General features: G+C 41.4%; 1 protein-coding gene across 1 annotated transcript; it reads right to left on the bottom strand.

The window, feature by feature from the left end:
- Window positions 1–1956: 1956 nt before the first annotated feature.
- On the bottom strand, window positions 1957–17733 carry GFRAL (GDNF family receptor alpha like). The gene is made up of 10 exons (XM_079970486.1): window positions 16711–17733; window positions 13401–13535; window positions 10448–10597; window positions 8885–9283; window positions 6963–7013; window positions 6239–6569; window positions 4670–4923; window positions 4006–4101; window positions 3557–3638; window positions 1957–2475 (listed from the first exon to the last, which is right to left on the bottom strand). Exons 1-10 carry the CDS (start codon window positions 16730–16732, stop codon window positions 2349–2351), a joined length of 1647 nt encoding a protein of 548 aa, XP_079826612.1. The 5' UTR covers window positions 16733–17733; the 3' UTR covers window positions 1957–2348.
- Between the last annotated feature and the right edge of the window lie 7 nt (window positions 17734–17740).

Genomic DNA, 17740 nt, shown 5'->3' on the forward strand with positions numbered 1-17740 from the left:
TCCCTCTCCTAATCCTGTGTGTGCCTCCTAAATCTGTTCTGGGTTTTCATACAACCCTCCAGAGCAGATTTGGGGGCGTGCATGGGGTGCTTGTGGGAAGAGAAGAGGGAAGAAACGTTTCATTCCACAAATGTAAATCCTTGCACTAATGGAACAAGTCCATTGGATGCTGCCCTGTGTTTTTAAAATGCGATCTACTCAGCACGTTTTGGTCATTTTCTTCTGATGACATCTTCCCTAGCTGTCACACACACACACACACACACACACACACACGAGAGAGAGAGAGAGAGAGAGAGAGAGAGAGAGGGGGGGGGAGTGCTTAATGCCAAAATAGTCTTCTAAGTGTTTTTTTTTTTGTTTTTTTTTTTTGTTTTAAGTTGTCACCAGCATTAGATATACTAAGTCTCTTTTGTCCCCCACCCTGTGGGGAAAATTTCACAATGGATAATCTTGCCTCTCTGCTCTTTTGACTTTTGGGTGCTGCCTTTCTGCTTGGTGTCTGCTTTCTCCTTACTTGATGGTGCCAATGGAGCTACACAGCTAGAAGAGATTCAACATATCTTTGTCTAGTCTTTGTTTCCACAGCTAGAAAGGATCCACCACTCCCATAGCAGCGCTTGTGAGATGAATTCATACATCATTATAACATCACTTTTGTTTATTTTTAATAGCAATAAAAAAAACCTACACCAATGAAAACTCAATAACTCTACAAGAAGTGTATTTTGCTGCTTCAGCTATTTCCCAAAGTAAACCTGTATCTCAGATTAAGGATCCTTTCCCCTTTTAGTAGAATAGATATAAAGCACAGTCAGGAGGTGTTTGGCCAAACCAATTATCAAACAGACGGTACACAGCGGGAGAGGTGGTGAAAGGAGGGAATTAGGGGAGAAATCCCCTAGATCAGAGATAGCATATATCCTGTATCCGAAAAGCATCCTGGTGCAGATTTGCTAAAAGAGATTCTGCACACCAGTGTTAAAGCGTAATACTTGAAAGGGTCCTAATGCTTAGAAAGGTTTGCTGGTTGAAAAGGCCTCATTACCATCCCAGCAGGAGACAGAGCAGATTTGTAGTGCTTTTATGAAATAGCATATCAAACGAAGAACTGCAAAGGGTCAGTAAAATTAGCCCAGCCATATGAAGACCACAGTGGTACCACTCCTTCCCATGCCACTAGTATGATGTGAGAAGGTGACTTGGGCCACCCAAAAGGACCCTCATGCCATGGTTTATTTGCATGCTAGCATAAAACCTTAGGAAATTGCATTACCAGGGGGAAGTTGCTGCTGCGCCTCTCAAATTTCCTTGAGGTGCAGGAAAGGGCAGGGTTGCAGCAGTCCCTGTGCCAGAAGTGTAACACAAGTCCTGTGATTTAGGTTTTAGCATTTGCATTCCAACTGCAATGTGATATACATGCAGGGCTAATGCACATTTGGGCTGGGCCTCAAATGTAGATATTTGTATGTTTTTGGCGTTTCGCAACTTGTTTTTCTGTGCATTGGACTAAAATGTGACCCGTTCTCTCAGCTTAGAGCTGCAAATATGAGCAAATAAGAGATGCAATCTGGCAAAATACTTTTTTGTATATTAATGGACAATAGACTTTGTCACAGTAAAGAGGTAAAAACCCTCATAGATATTAATAAACTAGGGCCTGGAACTGGGGTTTGTGAAAGGAATGAAAGGAATGAAAGGGCACTTTCAATATGCCTTGGCCATCTCGCCCGACCTGTGGAACGCCCTCCCATCAGATGTCAAAGAGATAAAGAACTACCTGACATTCAGAAGACATCTTAAGGCAGCCCTGTTCAGGGAAGTTTTTAATATGTAATGCTGTATTGTTTTTAATACTGATTGGGAGCCGCCCAGAGTGGCTGGGGAAACTCAGCCAGATGGGCGGGGTATAAATAATAAATTATTATTATTATTATTATTATTATTATTATCTCAAAAGCAATAGAAGTACACCCTAATGTTGTACCCTGTCCATGAGAATTTCACTGACATTTTCTCTTCCCTGTGATAATTTTCAAATGCAATTTCTTTCCTCACTGACTGCTCGAGAATGGTTGAAAAAATGGAGAGGAAATTTTCAACACAGCGGTATGGCAAATGCTGGGCTGGAAACATGTCATGGCCAAACGTGTCATCCTGTAGTATATCATATGTCTCAATCTTAAATTCAACACAGCAACACAGTACTGAGGCAAATAAAGCAATTACAACTCCAGTGGTGTCCTCTTTTGTAGTAAGTTGCCCAGTGTTTGCTGAAGTGGAACTGCAGTATTACAGGCCATGTGTTCTCTGAAGAGAAATTTCATGGCATATGAGCACCAGGTTGGCTAATGAGAAGAGCCTGAAATAGCATTATCGACGCAGTCGGTGATCCATGGTCGTCGAGGCATCATGAGCTTCTTGGATAAATGGGCTGGCGAAACAGTCTTGGCCTGATACACAGTTGTGCAAGCTCTGAAAACAAACACATGTGTGTGTTGCATTAACATCATTCTCTATACCCATGAAACACGAGCGACAAAATCTACTTGACCGAAATCAATAGCCATTATCACTTGCTGTGTAAATGTTGGGTATGACCCAGTCACAGTTAAGCACTTTGAGCTCCCTCTGATTCCCAGAAGAAAGTTAAACATACATCCTGTCATTGAAATAAATCCACTGAACATTAACTGGATGGTGCACCTTCTGTTTCAGGGCAGCTGGAGTCTTTTAGGTCATAAATTGTAAGTGTTCCTCCTTAACTGCTGTTTTGTTTTATTTTTTAAAGTGTGGAGAATGGTTGTTTTTGCTGAGGGCCAATTTTTCTGTCAGAACTACATGCTTATGGTGGGTGGGGCCAAAGCCATAAATGGGTGGAGCTTGAAGGAATGCATAAATATTCTCTATGTCACCCAATTTTCTCTCTTGCATGGGTGTAGCTGGGGTGGGGGGCAGCAGCCCCCCAATCAAGTAAATAAATAAAAATACTTAACTAAAAGTAGAAATAATCAGAATATTTGAACTAGAAATGCTTGCTGAGGTCACTTGGATGATGTTGTGCCATATTATGGCGATGCAATTGGCAACACAACTGAGTGACAGGCATGGCATCCACAAACTGACCAATCGCATTGCAGGTAGCTCAGTTCTGGAACAGGATAGGTGGGTGTCCTGCTCCCACCCCCAACATAAATCCTGGCTACACCCATGTTCTCTTGCATTCCACACGGGGGACGGGACTGTATTATGGTTCTGAACTTTATTTTACAGTATAAAATAACACTTTTTCCTAAATTTAAGATTACAGTTTGACTCAGCACGTACTGCCTTATCTGATACATGCAGTACACAATTCATTTCATTTCTTATTCAGTTCATGTGCATTCCTCATGTGTCTTTTCTATTTTACTGGCAATTGTGAAACTCTCCGTTTGTCTTGGAACCAAATAGGAAAAGGGTTCCGCAGGATTCAGAAGCCACACACTATGGAAACAGGATGTTCTCACACATTTCCTCTGAAGCCCTGCATTCCCCACACAAACATTGCAATTACCTGGTCTTTAACAAAGTCAGCAGGATTATCGCCAGCACCAAGATTATGCAAGAGGTGTATATCATTATAATGATTGTGTCCGCTAAAAATTAAATTATGGAAACAGAATTAAAACATTGATCAAAGAGCAGTCACTATAGTACAAATTAAAACCAAATATTCACTGTCCTCAGCTTAATATCTCCTAGGGTCTTGATACCATATTTCATTTTTTCTTTCGGCTTCTAAAAACTATCCCTGAAGGAGGTTTCTATGTTAGGTTTGCTTCCAGGATTCTTAATAATAATATTTAAAAGTTTGGTTTGATTCCTTTCCTTGACCCCTTGATTGGTGCTTTTTTTTTTTTTTTTTTGTTCTGTTCTGTGGGAGCCTATGCCTCTCATAACATTGTGGCTCTCCAGTGACCTTGATGGGAGCTTTTTCATTTTTTTAAAAAAAGCCAAACTTACTGTACAATGAAGACCGTTCTCCAGTTACAGGAAGTATTTTTCCAGGTAGAACCATACGTGATGAGTAAAGGTCAGCTTTTCCACCTGATATCTGAGCTGTAAATTGAAGAGGATATAAAAAGAGAGCAATTGTGTAAAAGCCAGCAGAGCCTGCAACAAAATGCTGGATTGTGAAGTGCTTCTGTCCTGGATTCCACCCTGTCATCTGGGCCGTTTTTCAGGATACTTCATTCCACCTCCTCTCAGATTTCTGTCCCTTTGCCTACTGCCGCAACAGCCAGCCAGTAACCTGTGCCAACGGAGCATCTTCAGTCCCCATTGGGTAATTAAAAAAACACAAATTCTTGTAGAGTTTTCCGCCCTTAAATGTTTTGTGTACTTCTGCAACTCTTGAGAATCCTCTAAATCTGCTGATGCCTTGCTTTTGTGTGTGCCTGGTGCCAATTTTGCTAGAATTCCCATTTTATCATAAGGTCATTAAAAAACAGGAATCTTTTTTCCCCTGTTAGCAGATGAAGCAAACTTTAAGCTGCAAATGGTTAACTGGTAGACTCATTCATTCGTTCCCATATAATGGGACCTCCTGGCAAAGCTACAAGGCAAATTGTAAGGCCTGGGCAGGTTGATTAAGAGAGAGGTGCTCCTTTGGGTTAGTTCAACTTACTGAAGCAGGATTTGCTGTGGAGGATATGATGGAACCACTTGCATGCAGTCTGCTTAGCTAGTGGCGTTGTGTCACAGGTACACTCGACTCCTCGAAGGACAGACCCCCACATTCCGACATAAGCAGCTCGGCACTCATCACTGTCAGAACACATCAGATCATTTGCATTCAAAGATTCGAAACAAGCTTTATCTTCAAGGCATTGTCGGGCGAAGGGTTTTAAACACTTAGATGTAAACGCTTCATACTTGGCCCTGTGGAAAGAGAAATGTGTATGCATTTTATTCTTCCTGGTATTCCCTTTCATCTGGGACACGGGTGGCACTGTGGTCTAAACCACAGAGCCTAAGGCTTGCCAGTCAGAAGGTCAGCAGTGCAAGTAGATAAATAGGTACCGCTTCGGGAAGGTAAACGGCTTTTCTGTGCGCTGCTCTGGTTTGACAGAAGCGGCTTAGTCATGCTGGCCACATGACCCGGAAGCTGTACGCCGGTTCCCTTGGCCAATAAAGCGAGATGAGCGCCGCAACCCCAGAGTCGGTCATGACTGGACCTAATGGTCAGGGGTCCCTTTACCTTTACCTTTAGTCCCTTTCATGTATAATTCAGGGAGAGCTGAAGGATAGATTAGCAAATAACAAAATGAAAGAAAAATGAAGAATTTCCTGTAAGTGACAAAACAAGGGACATATAGCTTGGACATGTTCATACCCTAAAGCCTCATACCATCAATGAGGAGCAATATTTGGGAAGTTGAAGCTGGGGAGGTGGGTTTAACATCTCCCCTGCCTCCATGTGCTATGATCCTCAAAATCGAAGATAAACAAGAGACATTGCTGGGTGAATGGCACATAATAAGCTGTAACTTGACCCTAACTCTGCTCTCAATGCAAGCCTAGAACTTTTAGACCTTGAATGGTCCTGTCTGCTACTGGTGGCCCAGTCCTGTCATCTCCTATGGCTTTATTTGCCTGCAGTGTTTTCAGTGTTAATCTGTATGCACCTCTATGTTAAATTATGCATATTGATTATTTTTATATCTGTGTAGATGTGCTGATGTGCTTTAGCACTAGAGTTAAGTCATTGGAGAGGCAACAGGAACAGTTGGAGAGGTATCAGCAGCAGGGAAGAGTGTATCAGCCTTCTGAAGCCCCTGCTAAGATCTCAAATCCTTTGCTGAGCATCTCCAGGACCAGGATGAAAATGCTATTAAAAAGCACCAAGTCCCATGCCCAGCCTTGTGGGTAACACAGTCTTAAAGTGCATTATCTTCTGGTTAGACCACCTTGCAGTGACTGGATTATAGGGTGCACATTCAAGAACAGTTAAAATGTACATGTCCTGCAAAATATCTATATTAATTTCCTGAATGACAGAGATGGTTAGGAGGAAGGCTTAAATCACAGAAAAACCCTCTTACAGCTTTTGCTTGTGGTGTAGGTTGGAAAGCAAACATTATTTGCTGCATTGTGAATGAGCAAATAAATAAGAGATCATCTTGGGCTCCTTGTGCATTTTTATATTAAACAGACATGTGCCAGCAGTCAACCAAAAATGTGTATTTCCACTTACCAGCAGATCTTGTTTCTTTGGCATGTGTCAATTACACTGAGGCATGAAGGAGCTGGGACTATACTGACTCCACACAGTGTGCCATGAAGGAATCCCTTGGCTTGGCGGCAGTTTTCATCTGACGGCATGCAATCACAAAAGGTCAACAGCAGGGCTACGTTCAAAGGCATGTTTTCATAGAAGGACCGCAGGGCTGCTTGACATCGATTCCAATTGCACTGTGTTGCATTAACTTGGCAGGCTTGAAGGTAGCGAGATAGTTGTCTGTTACAGACTCCATCATTGACACAGTCCACTTTGACTTGGAAGCAGGAGCGCAGGTGTTTGTATTCTGAGGAAACAGCAAAATGATCACAAGACGATAGAGATAGGGGTATGAGGAGTGATTTTGAAAGCACAACAGTTCTCAAACTCTCCCTTGAATTTGTGACATGGCGGTCACTCTACCATAGGCAACCCATTTCTATTTGCATTTTCTGAAAAAAACACCCCATACATAGAGCTGGCGAAAATCAGGCCCGGGGGCTTAATATGGCCCTCCAGATCTCTCAGTTTAGCCCTTGTAACTTTCCCTAGGCCATCACTATTTTCAGCTCTTGCAATGAGCTTGCAGTGTCTCATTCTGCATGGGGTCAGGAAGCTGGATTACTCATAATTTATGTGGGCCACAAAGTTGAAATCGATACAGGGTATAGAAACGTTTAAAAAGCAGGCTGCTGTTTACCATAGTTTGAAAGAGACGATGACTTCCACTGTGATTTTATTTTCAGGTGATCTACAATGAAGGAGATACATATTATACAGATTACATGTTGTAAATTAATTGTAGATTTGAAATGGAAGCAGCAGTTTGCAATGAAACACAATGCTAAGAAAAAAATGACGATCAGGTTATTTGACGGCCTTTAGCATAGGGATTCCTAGTTTAGAGCAAAGGTGGGGCTCTAGATGTTGTTTGACTCCAGCTTCCATCAACCCCAATAGCCAAAGACAACGTTGGAGTGTGGAACACAGAGTAACAGCAACATTACCTTTTAACCAGGCTTGGTGTCAGTAATCAGTATATTCAGACAGCTGATAGGACCCATGGATGGGGAGGGGTCCTCCATAAACTGCAGACACCAGACTGTTACCTGCTGGTTTCTGCTGGTGGCAGCAAAGGTGATCTCACTACCATCTTTGTTCATCTTGTTTGCATGGTCAGATGATGCCTTTTATATTTCATTTTTAAAGGCTAAACACTTCTGAGCATTGCCATTGGGATGGATGGGAACTGTAGCTTGCCATAGCTCCTGATTCAGTGAACAGGGCAGGAGAATAGATGCAAACCATATGAATTTAAAGCGTTGTCTGACATTGACTCACATGCACTGATTGCATAATGCAACAGCTGCAAGTGTTGGGACAAGTGTTGTTCATGTCAATTGCTGACTCCTGCACCTGCTGTTTCCTCTTAGCATTTACACATCAGCTTCAATTTTATCTGAATTGCCTAGAAGAAATCCAAACATAGGAGTAACAACATAACTGAGTAAATGATGTTTGAGTTAGAGCGAGCTACAGCAACATGGAATTAAAAACAGAGGGAAAGCAAATAACTCTCTGTCTTTGGGATTAGGTACACAGTCAAGATTCAATGGTTATTTGAGGAGGTATCTAGCTGAGGCAACAACCATTATCTATAAAAAGAATGGATTAACGCAAGAACATGAGAAAAGCCCTTCTGCATCGGGCCAAAGACCAGTCTGTTCCTGCAATCTGTTCTATCCATGCCCAACTAGTTGCCTATGACATACCCTCGAAGTGTCCCAATTTTCCAGGGTCAGTCCCAGAGTTAAAGCAGCCATCTTGGTTTCTGATTTGACCCCAGAATGTCCAGGTTTTCCCTTTTCCTTCCCTCCACATCTTGGAGAGCAATTTTAAGTGCTGGAGAGATCAGACTACCCCTTTGTCCTTTTTGGAAACAGGAACCTTTGGTGTGCTTTTGTGTGTCTGTAGGTGCAAAAACAGAGTCCTGCTTATACCGAAAATAAAATACCTGCACCAAATGAAGGAAGCTGGCATACAAAGCCCTTCCTATAATTTTGAAGGAAAATGTAACCAATCCACTTGGTTACATCCTCCAACACTGGAGGTGGAACATAGACTTCATGGCTCGTAGCTCCTGATCTTCCTATCCTCCATGGATGTATCTATTCCTGTCCAAGTGAGTGGCCATCTCTACATCTCTTGTAAGATTCTAGGGTGTTTCCTGCCACATTGTGGCTGACTATGTTTGATCCTGCATGGAAGACCTTGAGAACAATGCAGCAGAAGTTAGTTGTGATGCCACACCTTGACACATATTTGCACAGAAGCAAGTCCCGTCGATTTCAACAGTCCAGTCTTATGCATGAGAACCTGTAAGCAATGCACACAGAGGTCACTGGGACTCCGTATAAGCATGATAACTTTGAGCTTGAATTTGTGAGCAGTGGTGTCAACAGGGAGAACCCCAACCCAACCCACCACCAGTTTTTCTGCATTTGTTTTTTAATTAAAATGTAAAAAGTGGCGCTTTGTGCCATCACACCTATTCATTTCAAGGTTCCTAGGAACAGTATCTTTGAACTGGTGTTATTGAAGAGATGACTCTTCATCATTTACCTGCATCAAAGCCTGCATAGGTTTCCTCCTGAATGGCAGTGGCTTGGTATTCCTGGGTGTATTGTACACATGTGTTGTTAAATATATGCTTCCATATTTTAGTGCATCTTTTATGCAGTGGTTCTGGGCATATGCAGCTCCCCAGGACTGTTCTCCTTAACTCCTTCCATGCTGTGAGGCATTGCTGTACCACCACACGGAGGCTACAGTTTGCTACTTTGGTTCTGCACATTCTCTGGAATTTCTTGTACTGCAAGAAACAGGTGTCATCTCCTCGGCATATTTCCTTTGCAACCGCGCAGTCGGTTCCTAACATGCCTGGCTGCACCGTCTCTTGCAATTTTGTCTGTGGCAGGAATCCTAACTGGACATCTGTGCTTGCGTAAAGCTTCGATTTCCCTGTGCAAAAGAGAATTTGTGAGCAAAATCAGTTGGATAGATCATGCTCGTGGCTGCATCTTTCAAATGCAATCAGGCTGATTGTAAAAACTGATAAGCAAAGGAGCAGCTACATGCATTATGCTTTGTAAATACCCCCCCCATGATTATTTGGGATGGTACCAGGGCCATCCCAAGATATTTTGCTGCCTGAAGCGAAGGATATTTACAAAAAAGCCAACTAAACTGGAAACTGAATCTGACTTTTGACACTGTCCTCTGCACTGCCCCTGAAGATAGCAGGCTAGCTATGGGAGTGCAGGACTGTTCATGTGAAACACACGGCTCTGACCTTACTGTACTTTTAAGCATATGCTGCCTGAGGTGAATACCTCATTCTGCCTATTTGTGAGGCTGATCCAGGATAGAACCTTCCCTACAGAAGCACCCAAGGGTGGAATTATGCCTCATGGAGTGCTCTTAGATCTCTCTTTTTCTTCCATCAAACATTAATTGAAGACTAGTTTTTTCCTCTCTGCTTTTTATGTTAATCAAGGTGGTAGTTGGAGTCCATACCCTTGTCATTTTGCAGGGTTCATTGCTGGTCTTAAATGGTTGATGAATTGGCTTGGATCCTAAGGGAAGTTCATGGAAGGAAGTCCCCCTCCCCTCCTCTCCCCTCTTGCAGCTTCCTGTGCCCCCCTGAAAAACCTGAAAAGCTGTGGGGGGGGTCTTGGGGAGAAGGTAATAATCCACTGGTTTTGTCTGGATTTGAATGTACTTTATTTGTCTTGAATTTTGGACTCCAATGACTACTATAATTGCTTAGGAAAGTCACAGTCTCTTAATTAGAGGTCAAAGATCCATATAATATTTGAATCCGATAGTTTGTCAAAGCTAAACCTCTAAGCCACAATGAACATAAGAGCATAACAAGCACTCTGCTGCTTCAGACCAAAGATCTTTCTAGCCCAGCATCCCTCTTCCCCCAGTGGTAACCCAGATGCCCATGTCCATCATGCAAGCAAGACATGACCTCTCCCTCAATCATTCCCCAGCAAATGGCTGAGAGCCTCTGATCCTCGAGGTACCATACGGCTCCCATTTCTAGCAGCTGTTAATAGCCTTATCAGGGCCATGATTACACTGCATTATTTTGTTCTAGAGAAGAAAATAATCTGTTACCTTTATTCCCAAAACATTGCTTGCCAAGCAACGCTGTAGTGCTGCAGTTATCGTTAGTGCAGGTGCAGTCTTTAAATTCTGGGAACTGGTCAACTAAGAACTTGACTGTTTTATTACAGTTGGTTGAATCTTTTACTGTGTAGTTGTTGCCTGGATTTCAAATGCAAGAATGAGTCTTAATACTTTCATTAATGTTATTATATCTATTTATTTATATCCTGCCTTTTCAACTAACTTTTACTCGGACTAGACCCATTGAAATGAATGGACCTGATTAGTCATGGGCATTCACTTCAATGGGTCTAGTGGGAATAAACATTGTGACCCAATATAAACTACGGTATGAAGTAGTTTGTATGAAAGGAATCCCGTAGCACCTTAAAGGCTTGAAATTTGAGTAGCTCAAAAGCTTTCATGGACTAGGTACCATTTCACTGGATGAAGTCATCTCTAGTCTATAAAACCCTAGACCACCACAAAATAAGAACACTCCAACAGAACATGTCCCTGTGAGTACGTACGTGTAGATGTCCCCATTTTCTTTTTTCAAAGTTAAAATCCTATAGATTCAACCCCACACTCCACCTCTGAGCTAGCATATTCCTTGGGTGTAGCTTTTAAGAAAGAGCTCTCTGCGTGTTCAGTCCTGTCTGCTGAACTGGAAAGTGGAACGGTGTATATGTACTTCTTCTGTGGATGATCAAACACACTCTCCATTAAGTATTTTCTCAACAGTTTCCAATCATCAGTAAATGTGCTGTGTGTCTCTAAGAGGGATTACTAAAAAAAAAAAAGTTGGGGGAAGTTGCTGCACTGTTACCTGAAGTGTGGAACATTCTGGTTGCTGTTTTTTTACTCTCACGTTTTTCAAGACCATTTTACTATGTGACTACTGATGGCAAACACATGAAGTGGTGGTTTTCTCACTCAAAATACCCATGTTATGGACACCATCCTGAAAGATGCTATTTCATACTGCATCACTTGCTTTGTGGCCTGTTGGTTGCATTTGGAAAGGATGCAAAATGTACTTGCTCAGGGGGACATTTCAGTTTTTGCTTTTTTTTAAGACTCAGACACTTGTTGAAAATATAAGTGCCAACCCACCCCTATCTTTTCACTTTTTGTGTTAACATCTGGCCTCCAGGAGAAAGATCAGCAGCTACTGAGAACTCAATTATCAACGTCACAAGACTTTCATGTAATCTGTGCATGTTTAGGACATGTGCTAAATTGGTGTACATTTCTTTTACAAGTTTCATGAGGCTGATTCAGTCTGTTGATTCAGCCATTCAATTAAAATGCCAGAATTTCATTTATGTAGGAGTTGGATTTTTTTAAAAAAATAATAGTTTCCTGTTATTGTTGAGCAGAGTAGCTCTTAGCAACATAGATTCACTCAAATGAAAAGTATGAGATTTCCCCTTTGTATATATTATACTGTAGATACTACTACTTTGGGGATTCAGTATAGATTCTATTAACTTTAAACTGGCTGTATATCTTAGCCTAACACCTAAGTCTGACACGCTATAGGTTATATCTGTCAGTAAGTGTAAGGAAAATGGTTCAGAAGAACATCAAGAGCTATATTCTGGGGTGAGTATGGGGAAAGATGGAGTCTCAAATGTATTACTGAACTTAAGGAGCAACCCATAGGATCAGAGCCATGGGTCCTCATCTTAAAAACCACTTACCGTAGATTTCTCCCCATTTTTTTGGCAAAGTAATTATGTGTGATCACACTCTGTTACAAAGCTTTTAATTCCAAACCTCTGCAAACAAACAGCCCCTCCAGGTAGTCTATTTGTTGAACATTCATTATTCTTTGTGCTCATGATGTTATCAGGTCAATTGTATGCATTACTTGGAAACCATTTGTGCCAGCAAAAGTGTTGCAGGCTCAGTTTGATTTGTAATAGGTGTATGCCTCGTAGTTTCCTGCTGAAATTCTGTATTCCTTTTGCCTCCTTTTATAAATTTCCCAACAATAGGCATCTCCCCACTCACCCATGTGACTGTGTCTATACGTGTGGCGCCAGGAAATAAATCAATCAATGTAAACTGCAAAGAGGGCAAAGAGGGCTTGAAAAGAATGGGGAAACTGCAAAAATGGCACAAAAAGAGCTGGAAAACCACTAGCAATCCCAGGAGCCTTTGCACTGACCTTTGAGGCCTGTGGAAATTTGGATATTAAGAACGTAGGTTTGGAGGGAGCGATTGTAGTGGAGTTTGGTGGATTTTGAAACAAAGCAGTGTTTTTAAAGGTTTTTTTAAGGGTTTCCAGAGGTTTAGAGGGAATTTACAAGTCTTTTAGATGGTGTTCCCCACTATGTGTGATTTCATGTATACACATGGTACCCAGGAACATAACCCCTGCTGAACTGGGGAGACGCCTGTATTCACAAAATGTATAGGGAATGCTTTAACAACTTTTATTTCATGGAAACACATCCCTGGGGCTATCTGCACACCTTTGTCCACCCCTCCCCACCCCTGAACATTTTTTTGTGTGTGATCAGAATTAGCCCATATGCAATGGTGTTTTCTCCTTAGTAACTGTATTTAATACTCCAGTCCCTGTTTTCATTGAGTATGTAGTCAGTTGCAAAGAAGTAGAGTTTAGCAACCTGCTCAGCAATTCATTGTGTAAGCAGGAGCTCTGGCAGGCATATGCACTTCTCAGTCTATAAGATCTTTCACATTAATTTCAATGAATGTGGAATTAGGCATGGAAGGGTGTGTTTCTATGGAATGCTCCCTCCATTTAAGTGTGTGGTGATGATGCCCACCTCCATAGGGGTACAGGAAATGAGCTCTCCTACCACATGTCTGGGAAATGAAGAATTCCCTTTTAAAATTCAGTTCAGTGTTCGTTTTAATGGAAGCTGATTAGACAAGGAATGCTGGTTCTCTGAAATCACAGAGCAATCTATGGCTTCTCTGTAGTTACCTGATATGCAACAAACTTCTTCAAGCAAAGCCCAGACACTTTCACATCCATTTCCTGCAGCTTCACACCTCTCTCTCAGCTCTTGGCATCTGGAGGTCTGGAAAGCAGTTACATGCATGGAATGTAGTACCAGCACTGCAAAACAGATAATATAACCTTGGTGATAAGCAGTGGATCCTTTGCATTTCTACCCAATGTTTTATTGTAGAGAGCATGGAAAGGTAAAGGAGATACACAAGGTTACCCATGCTGAATTTCAGATACCCCTGTTTAGATCCATCAGGGAACAAGGAACTCAGTCTTTTTTCTAAGCAGACTGAGCTCTCTTCTCTTTCACCTTTGGCAAGTGTTTCCCCATTCTGTGCTTCACTCCAATTGCCATTGTTCTTGCTTCAGTCTGAGCTTCACTATTTCAAAGGGAGGTTCTAGAGGAAACTTTTAATCTCATGACTTTAAAAATGTGTGTGCATGTGTGCATAATTAGTTTGTTTTTTAATTTATTTTTAAAAAACATATGTTACAGGGATTTTTAAAACAGGGGAAAAATGGCATATTATAGTAACAGACAATCAAGAATTAAGAAAAAAATTTAAATATGTCAACATATGATATGCCACATATACAGAATCTATCTATATATCTATATATCTATATATCTATATATCTATATATCTATATATCTATATCTGTATCTATCTATCTATCTATATATATATATATATATATATATATATGCGTGCATGTGTTTTTATATTGTATACATCCAAGCTAACTTGCACAGAGCACAGGTTCTAAAACAAGCTTTGCTAGGGCTCAAACCAGCTTGCAATTCATGCCCCTAGTAAGTCTAGCTATGTGGAAGGTTCTGCTGTTAATATGTCCATTAAGTTTTTGGTGCCTGGGGAGATGAAGCAGATATAATCCATTGCACATACAGCACTCTTAAAAGTTCCCCTGCAAGCAATGGGACTTTGAGTGCTGAGGTGCAGGGCTATTAGCTATTACATCAGGCAACAGCAGCAGGAACCCAGCAGTTCTATCTGACTTCTCCACTCTCTCAACTGTCATCTTGTAATTGCAGTTTCATCAGGAAGCAACAAAGACAGCTGTGTGAAAAGGAACTCTTCCTCTTCCTCAGAAGATTAGAGTTAATAAGTAAAAATAATGGGATTGAAAAAAGTGGGTTTTATGGGAACATCTTATTCTTGTTCTGCAGCTTCCTATAGGCCGGCTTCTCTGTTCCTCCTCTCACCTACCTACCTCAAGCCAAAGGGAAAAGTCAACAGTAGTAACAATAGCTTTTCTTGTGGCCTGACATGCACTTAGAGATTCCACTCAGCAAACAAGCATGTGTTTGTTTAAACAAAACCTCACTTTTTCAGATCTACTTGATAAGTTACCTTTCATATAGTACCTTTAGGGTGATCTGCCACTGTACTACTTACAGACTGGAACAGGTCATCACTCAAGCCTAAATACATTGGCTAGGTGTCACTCTTGGCAATCAATGAAATAAAATTAAATATGTACCACCATAGAGATAGCATTTTAGTGTGAAGCTGGCACCTGCTCTTCAACAGCTTGCTCTTTTCCAGCCATGCCAGGAGCGCATGAAGAATGTTCCAATCACACATTGCCTCTGGGAACAAGAAAGCCATGTGACTCATGAAGCATCAACAGTCATGAGCATTTAAAGGATTAGCCATGTTCCACAGAGCACTAGTAACCTTGGGCACAAAAGAAGGAGCAACACACTGCTAAAGAGACGGGACAGAATGGGCTGAGTCAGACAAACAGTTTTGCCTCCCAGTACACAATACATTCCCACTGGTAATAGAAATCTGAATGAAGTTTTGCTCTGCTATATGGTCGTAGAGACCAGTCAGCCATGTGGTCCTTCAGTCATCTCACTTCGATTACATTTTCTTAGTAACTGCAAATGTCAATTTAATTGGGGATAAATTCTGGCTATCTGACTCAATGATACATTGGGCAATAGATATTGGTCATAATATAGATGTGGAAGCGTGGGAACGATGTGGAATATGGATATAAAATTTACAGCATGCTATGGTCTAAGAGAAAATTATATGAAAATGACATATCAATGGTACCTAACACCGAGTTAATTGACAAAAGAGGAAGAAGGTTCTTTTTATCATATGTGGTGGTCTTGTAGTAAGGTTAAAGCTTACTGGGAAATGATATATAATGAATTGAAAAAGATGTTTAAAATAACATTTGTAAAAAGACCAGAAGCCTTCCTTTTGGGAATTATAGGGACAGAACTACCCAGACTGTACAGAAATTTATTCATGTATGCAGCTACAGTGGCAAGAATGTTACTTGCCCAAAAATGGAAAGAAGAAAAAATCCCAGCAAAAGAAGAATGGATACAAAAACTTATGGAATATGCAGAAATGGCGAAACTTACTAGAAAACAGACTTTTTATAAAAGAATGGAAATGGTTTATTGAATATTTACAAATAAAGTGTAAACAGATAGAAACATTGGCAGGATTATTGTAATAACCTGCAGTTTTATAAGAGTATACATTTATAGTAGATGAATAAATGAGCAAATTAAGTTAATTTAGATATGCAGAAAATATCTTTTAAAAATTAAGGTACCGCAGAAAGAGGGAGAAGTTTTGAAATGTTAAAATTATTGTAAAATTATTGAAATGCATAAAATTGAAAATAATAATAATAATAATAATAATAATAATAATAATAAGTGGCTATCTGAATCTACTGAACAAAATTGCTCATGTTAAGAACAGTGGGCTGTGGTAGGATAGGAAACTGCTCTCCTCACTACAGACCTTTATTTGATCATATTCATTTCTTCAATTTTATATATTTAATTTTTATTCCACCCTTCGTCTGAGGACCACAGAGCTCTAAATTAGCACATTGCTTATATATTTTTTAAAGAAAATAGTTCCCCTTTACAGTCACAAAGACTAAAAGCAAAGTTTCTAAAAGCAAACAAAGCAGCTGCCGTTTCAACAAGTTTATTATGTTTGAATAGGAGAGGAGCAGAGAAGGAGGAAAATAAAGTTTAACTTATAGCAAATGTGTGAGTACAAAGTCTGTCCTTTATATTGCATACAATAGGAGGGAGCAGTCCAATAAGTGGTAGGGACCATATGCAATGTCCAATTCTGTGCCCTCCAACAAGCAGATGAGACTGCGGTCCCATAGGCACACTTAATTCAGAACAAGCCCCAGTGAACACAGTGCGACTTACTTCAGAGTAAGCGTGTATAGGATTGGGTTCCACGAGGAAGAACTCTGCAGAACTTACCCAGCAACAGAATGGAGTTCATCGCGCAAGGCGGTCCTGAGCTATTGATGCGGAGCACAGTAAACTGCAGGTTATCGCCTGATGCTCTCTGAAATCTCAAAACCTCCGAGTCGTTTCGGCACCACGCCTCGCTGGACAGCTCTCTCCCGGCTGCGTGCGATTGGTCCACCTTGGCGCTGAAAGAGTGAGCCCGTTCTGGTGGGACTCCCCTCCCTGCTCTCGCTTGCTTTAAGTATCCCAGAGAGATAGGAAAGCCAACCCTCCATTTCACACCTGTTGCAGATTTCCGGAGTATAGTAAAAGCTGCCCTGACAGTCGCTTACTACATACCTTGCTGCCTGCGAGTCCAGATGAATTACAGTCTTCTGAACAAATGCCTGGTGAGGCAATAGTTCAGTCGTGATACCAAGTTAATGATGATAAGCAGAATTTCCTTCTGAAGATACCATTATTAGAGGGGTTGGGCTTCCCCCTCCTTCAAAGCTAAAGGGAAAATCTAATCTTGCAGGTGGAAACCTGCAGGCGGGTGGTTGCTGTTTCCCAAAGTACCTTCTAAGGACCTTTAAAACCTGGGAGTTGCTGCAGTATCTGCTTCTCTGGGGTCCCAGGAAACCCTGGTGACATGAGAAGATGAGTTCATGCTCTAGCTGTGTGGGGCATACCAAAATAGGAGGGCACAACTCAATAAAGATGGGCTCACAGTGACACAAACATTTCTGAAGCTGAGTAGCAGGAGCCCACCTGTGAGACAGAGGGGGGTATAAGGCATTAGATAAGGAGAAGTGGATGGGGGGGGGTCAGACCATTGGACTATCTAGTTCAGAAATGTTGATCCTGGCTAGCTGTGGCTCTCCAGGGTTTTAGTGGCTCTCCAAGCCCTACCTGCAGATGTTGGAAATTGATCCTGGGACCTACTGCATGCAAAGCAGATGTTCTGACCCTATGGCCCTACAGCTGTGGCTTTGGAAACGAAGAAAAGACCAAGTGAGAGAATGGCACAAAACTTGGAGCAAAGGATTGGATTCTTTGA

Source organism: Podarcis cretensis (assembly GCF_951804945.1).
Source record: "Podarcis cretensis genome assembly, chromosome: 3".
NCBI lineage: Eukaryota > Metazoa > Chordata > Lepidosauria > Squamata > Lacertidae > Podarcis > Podarcis cretensis.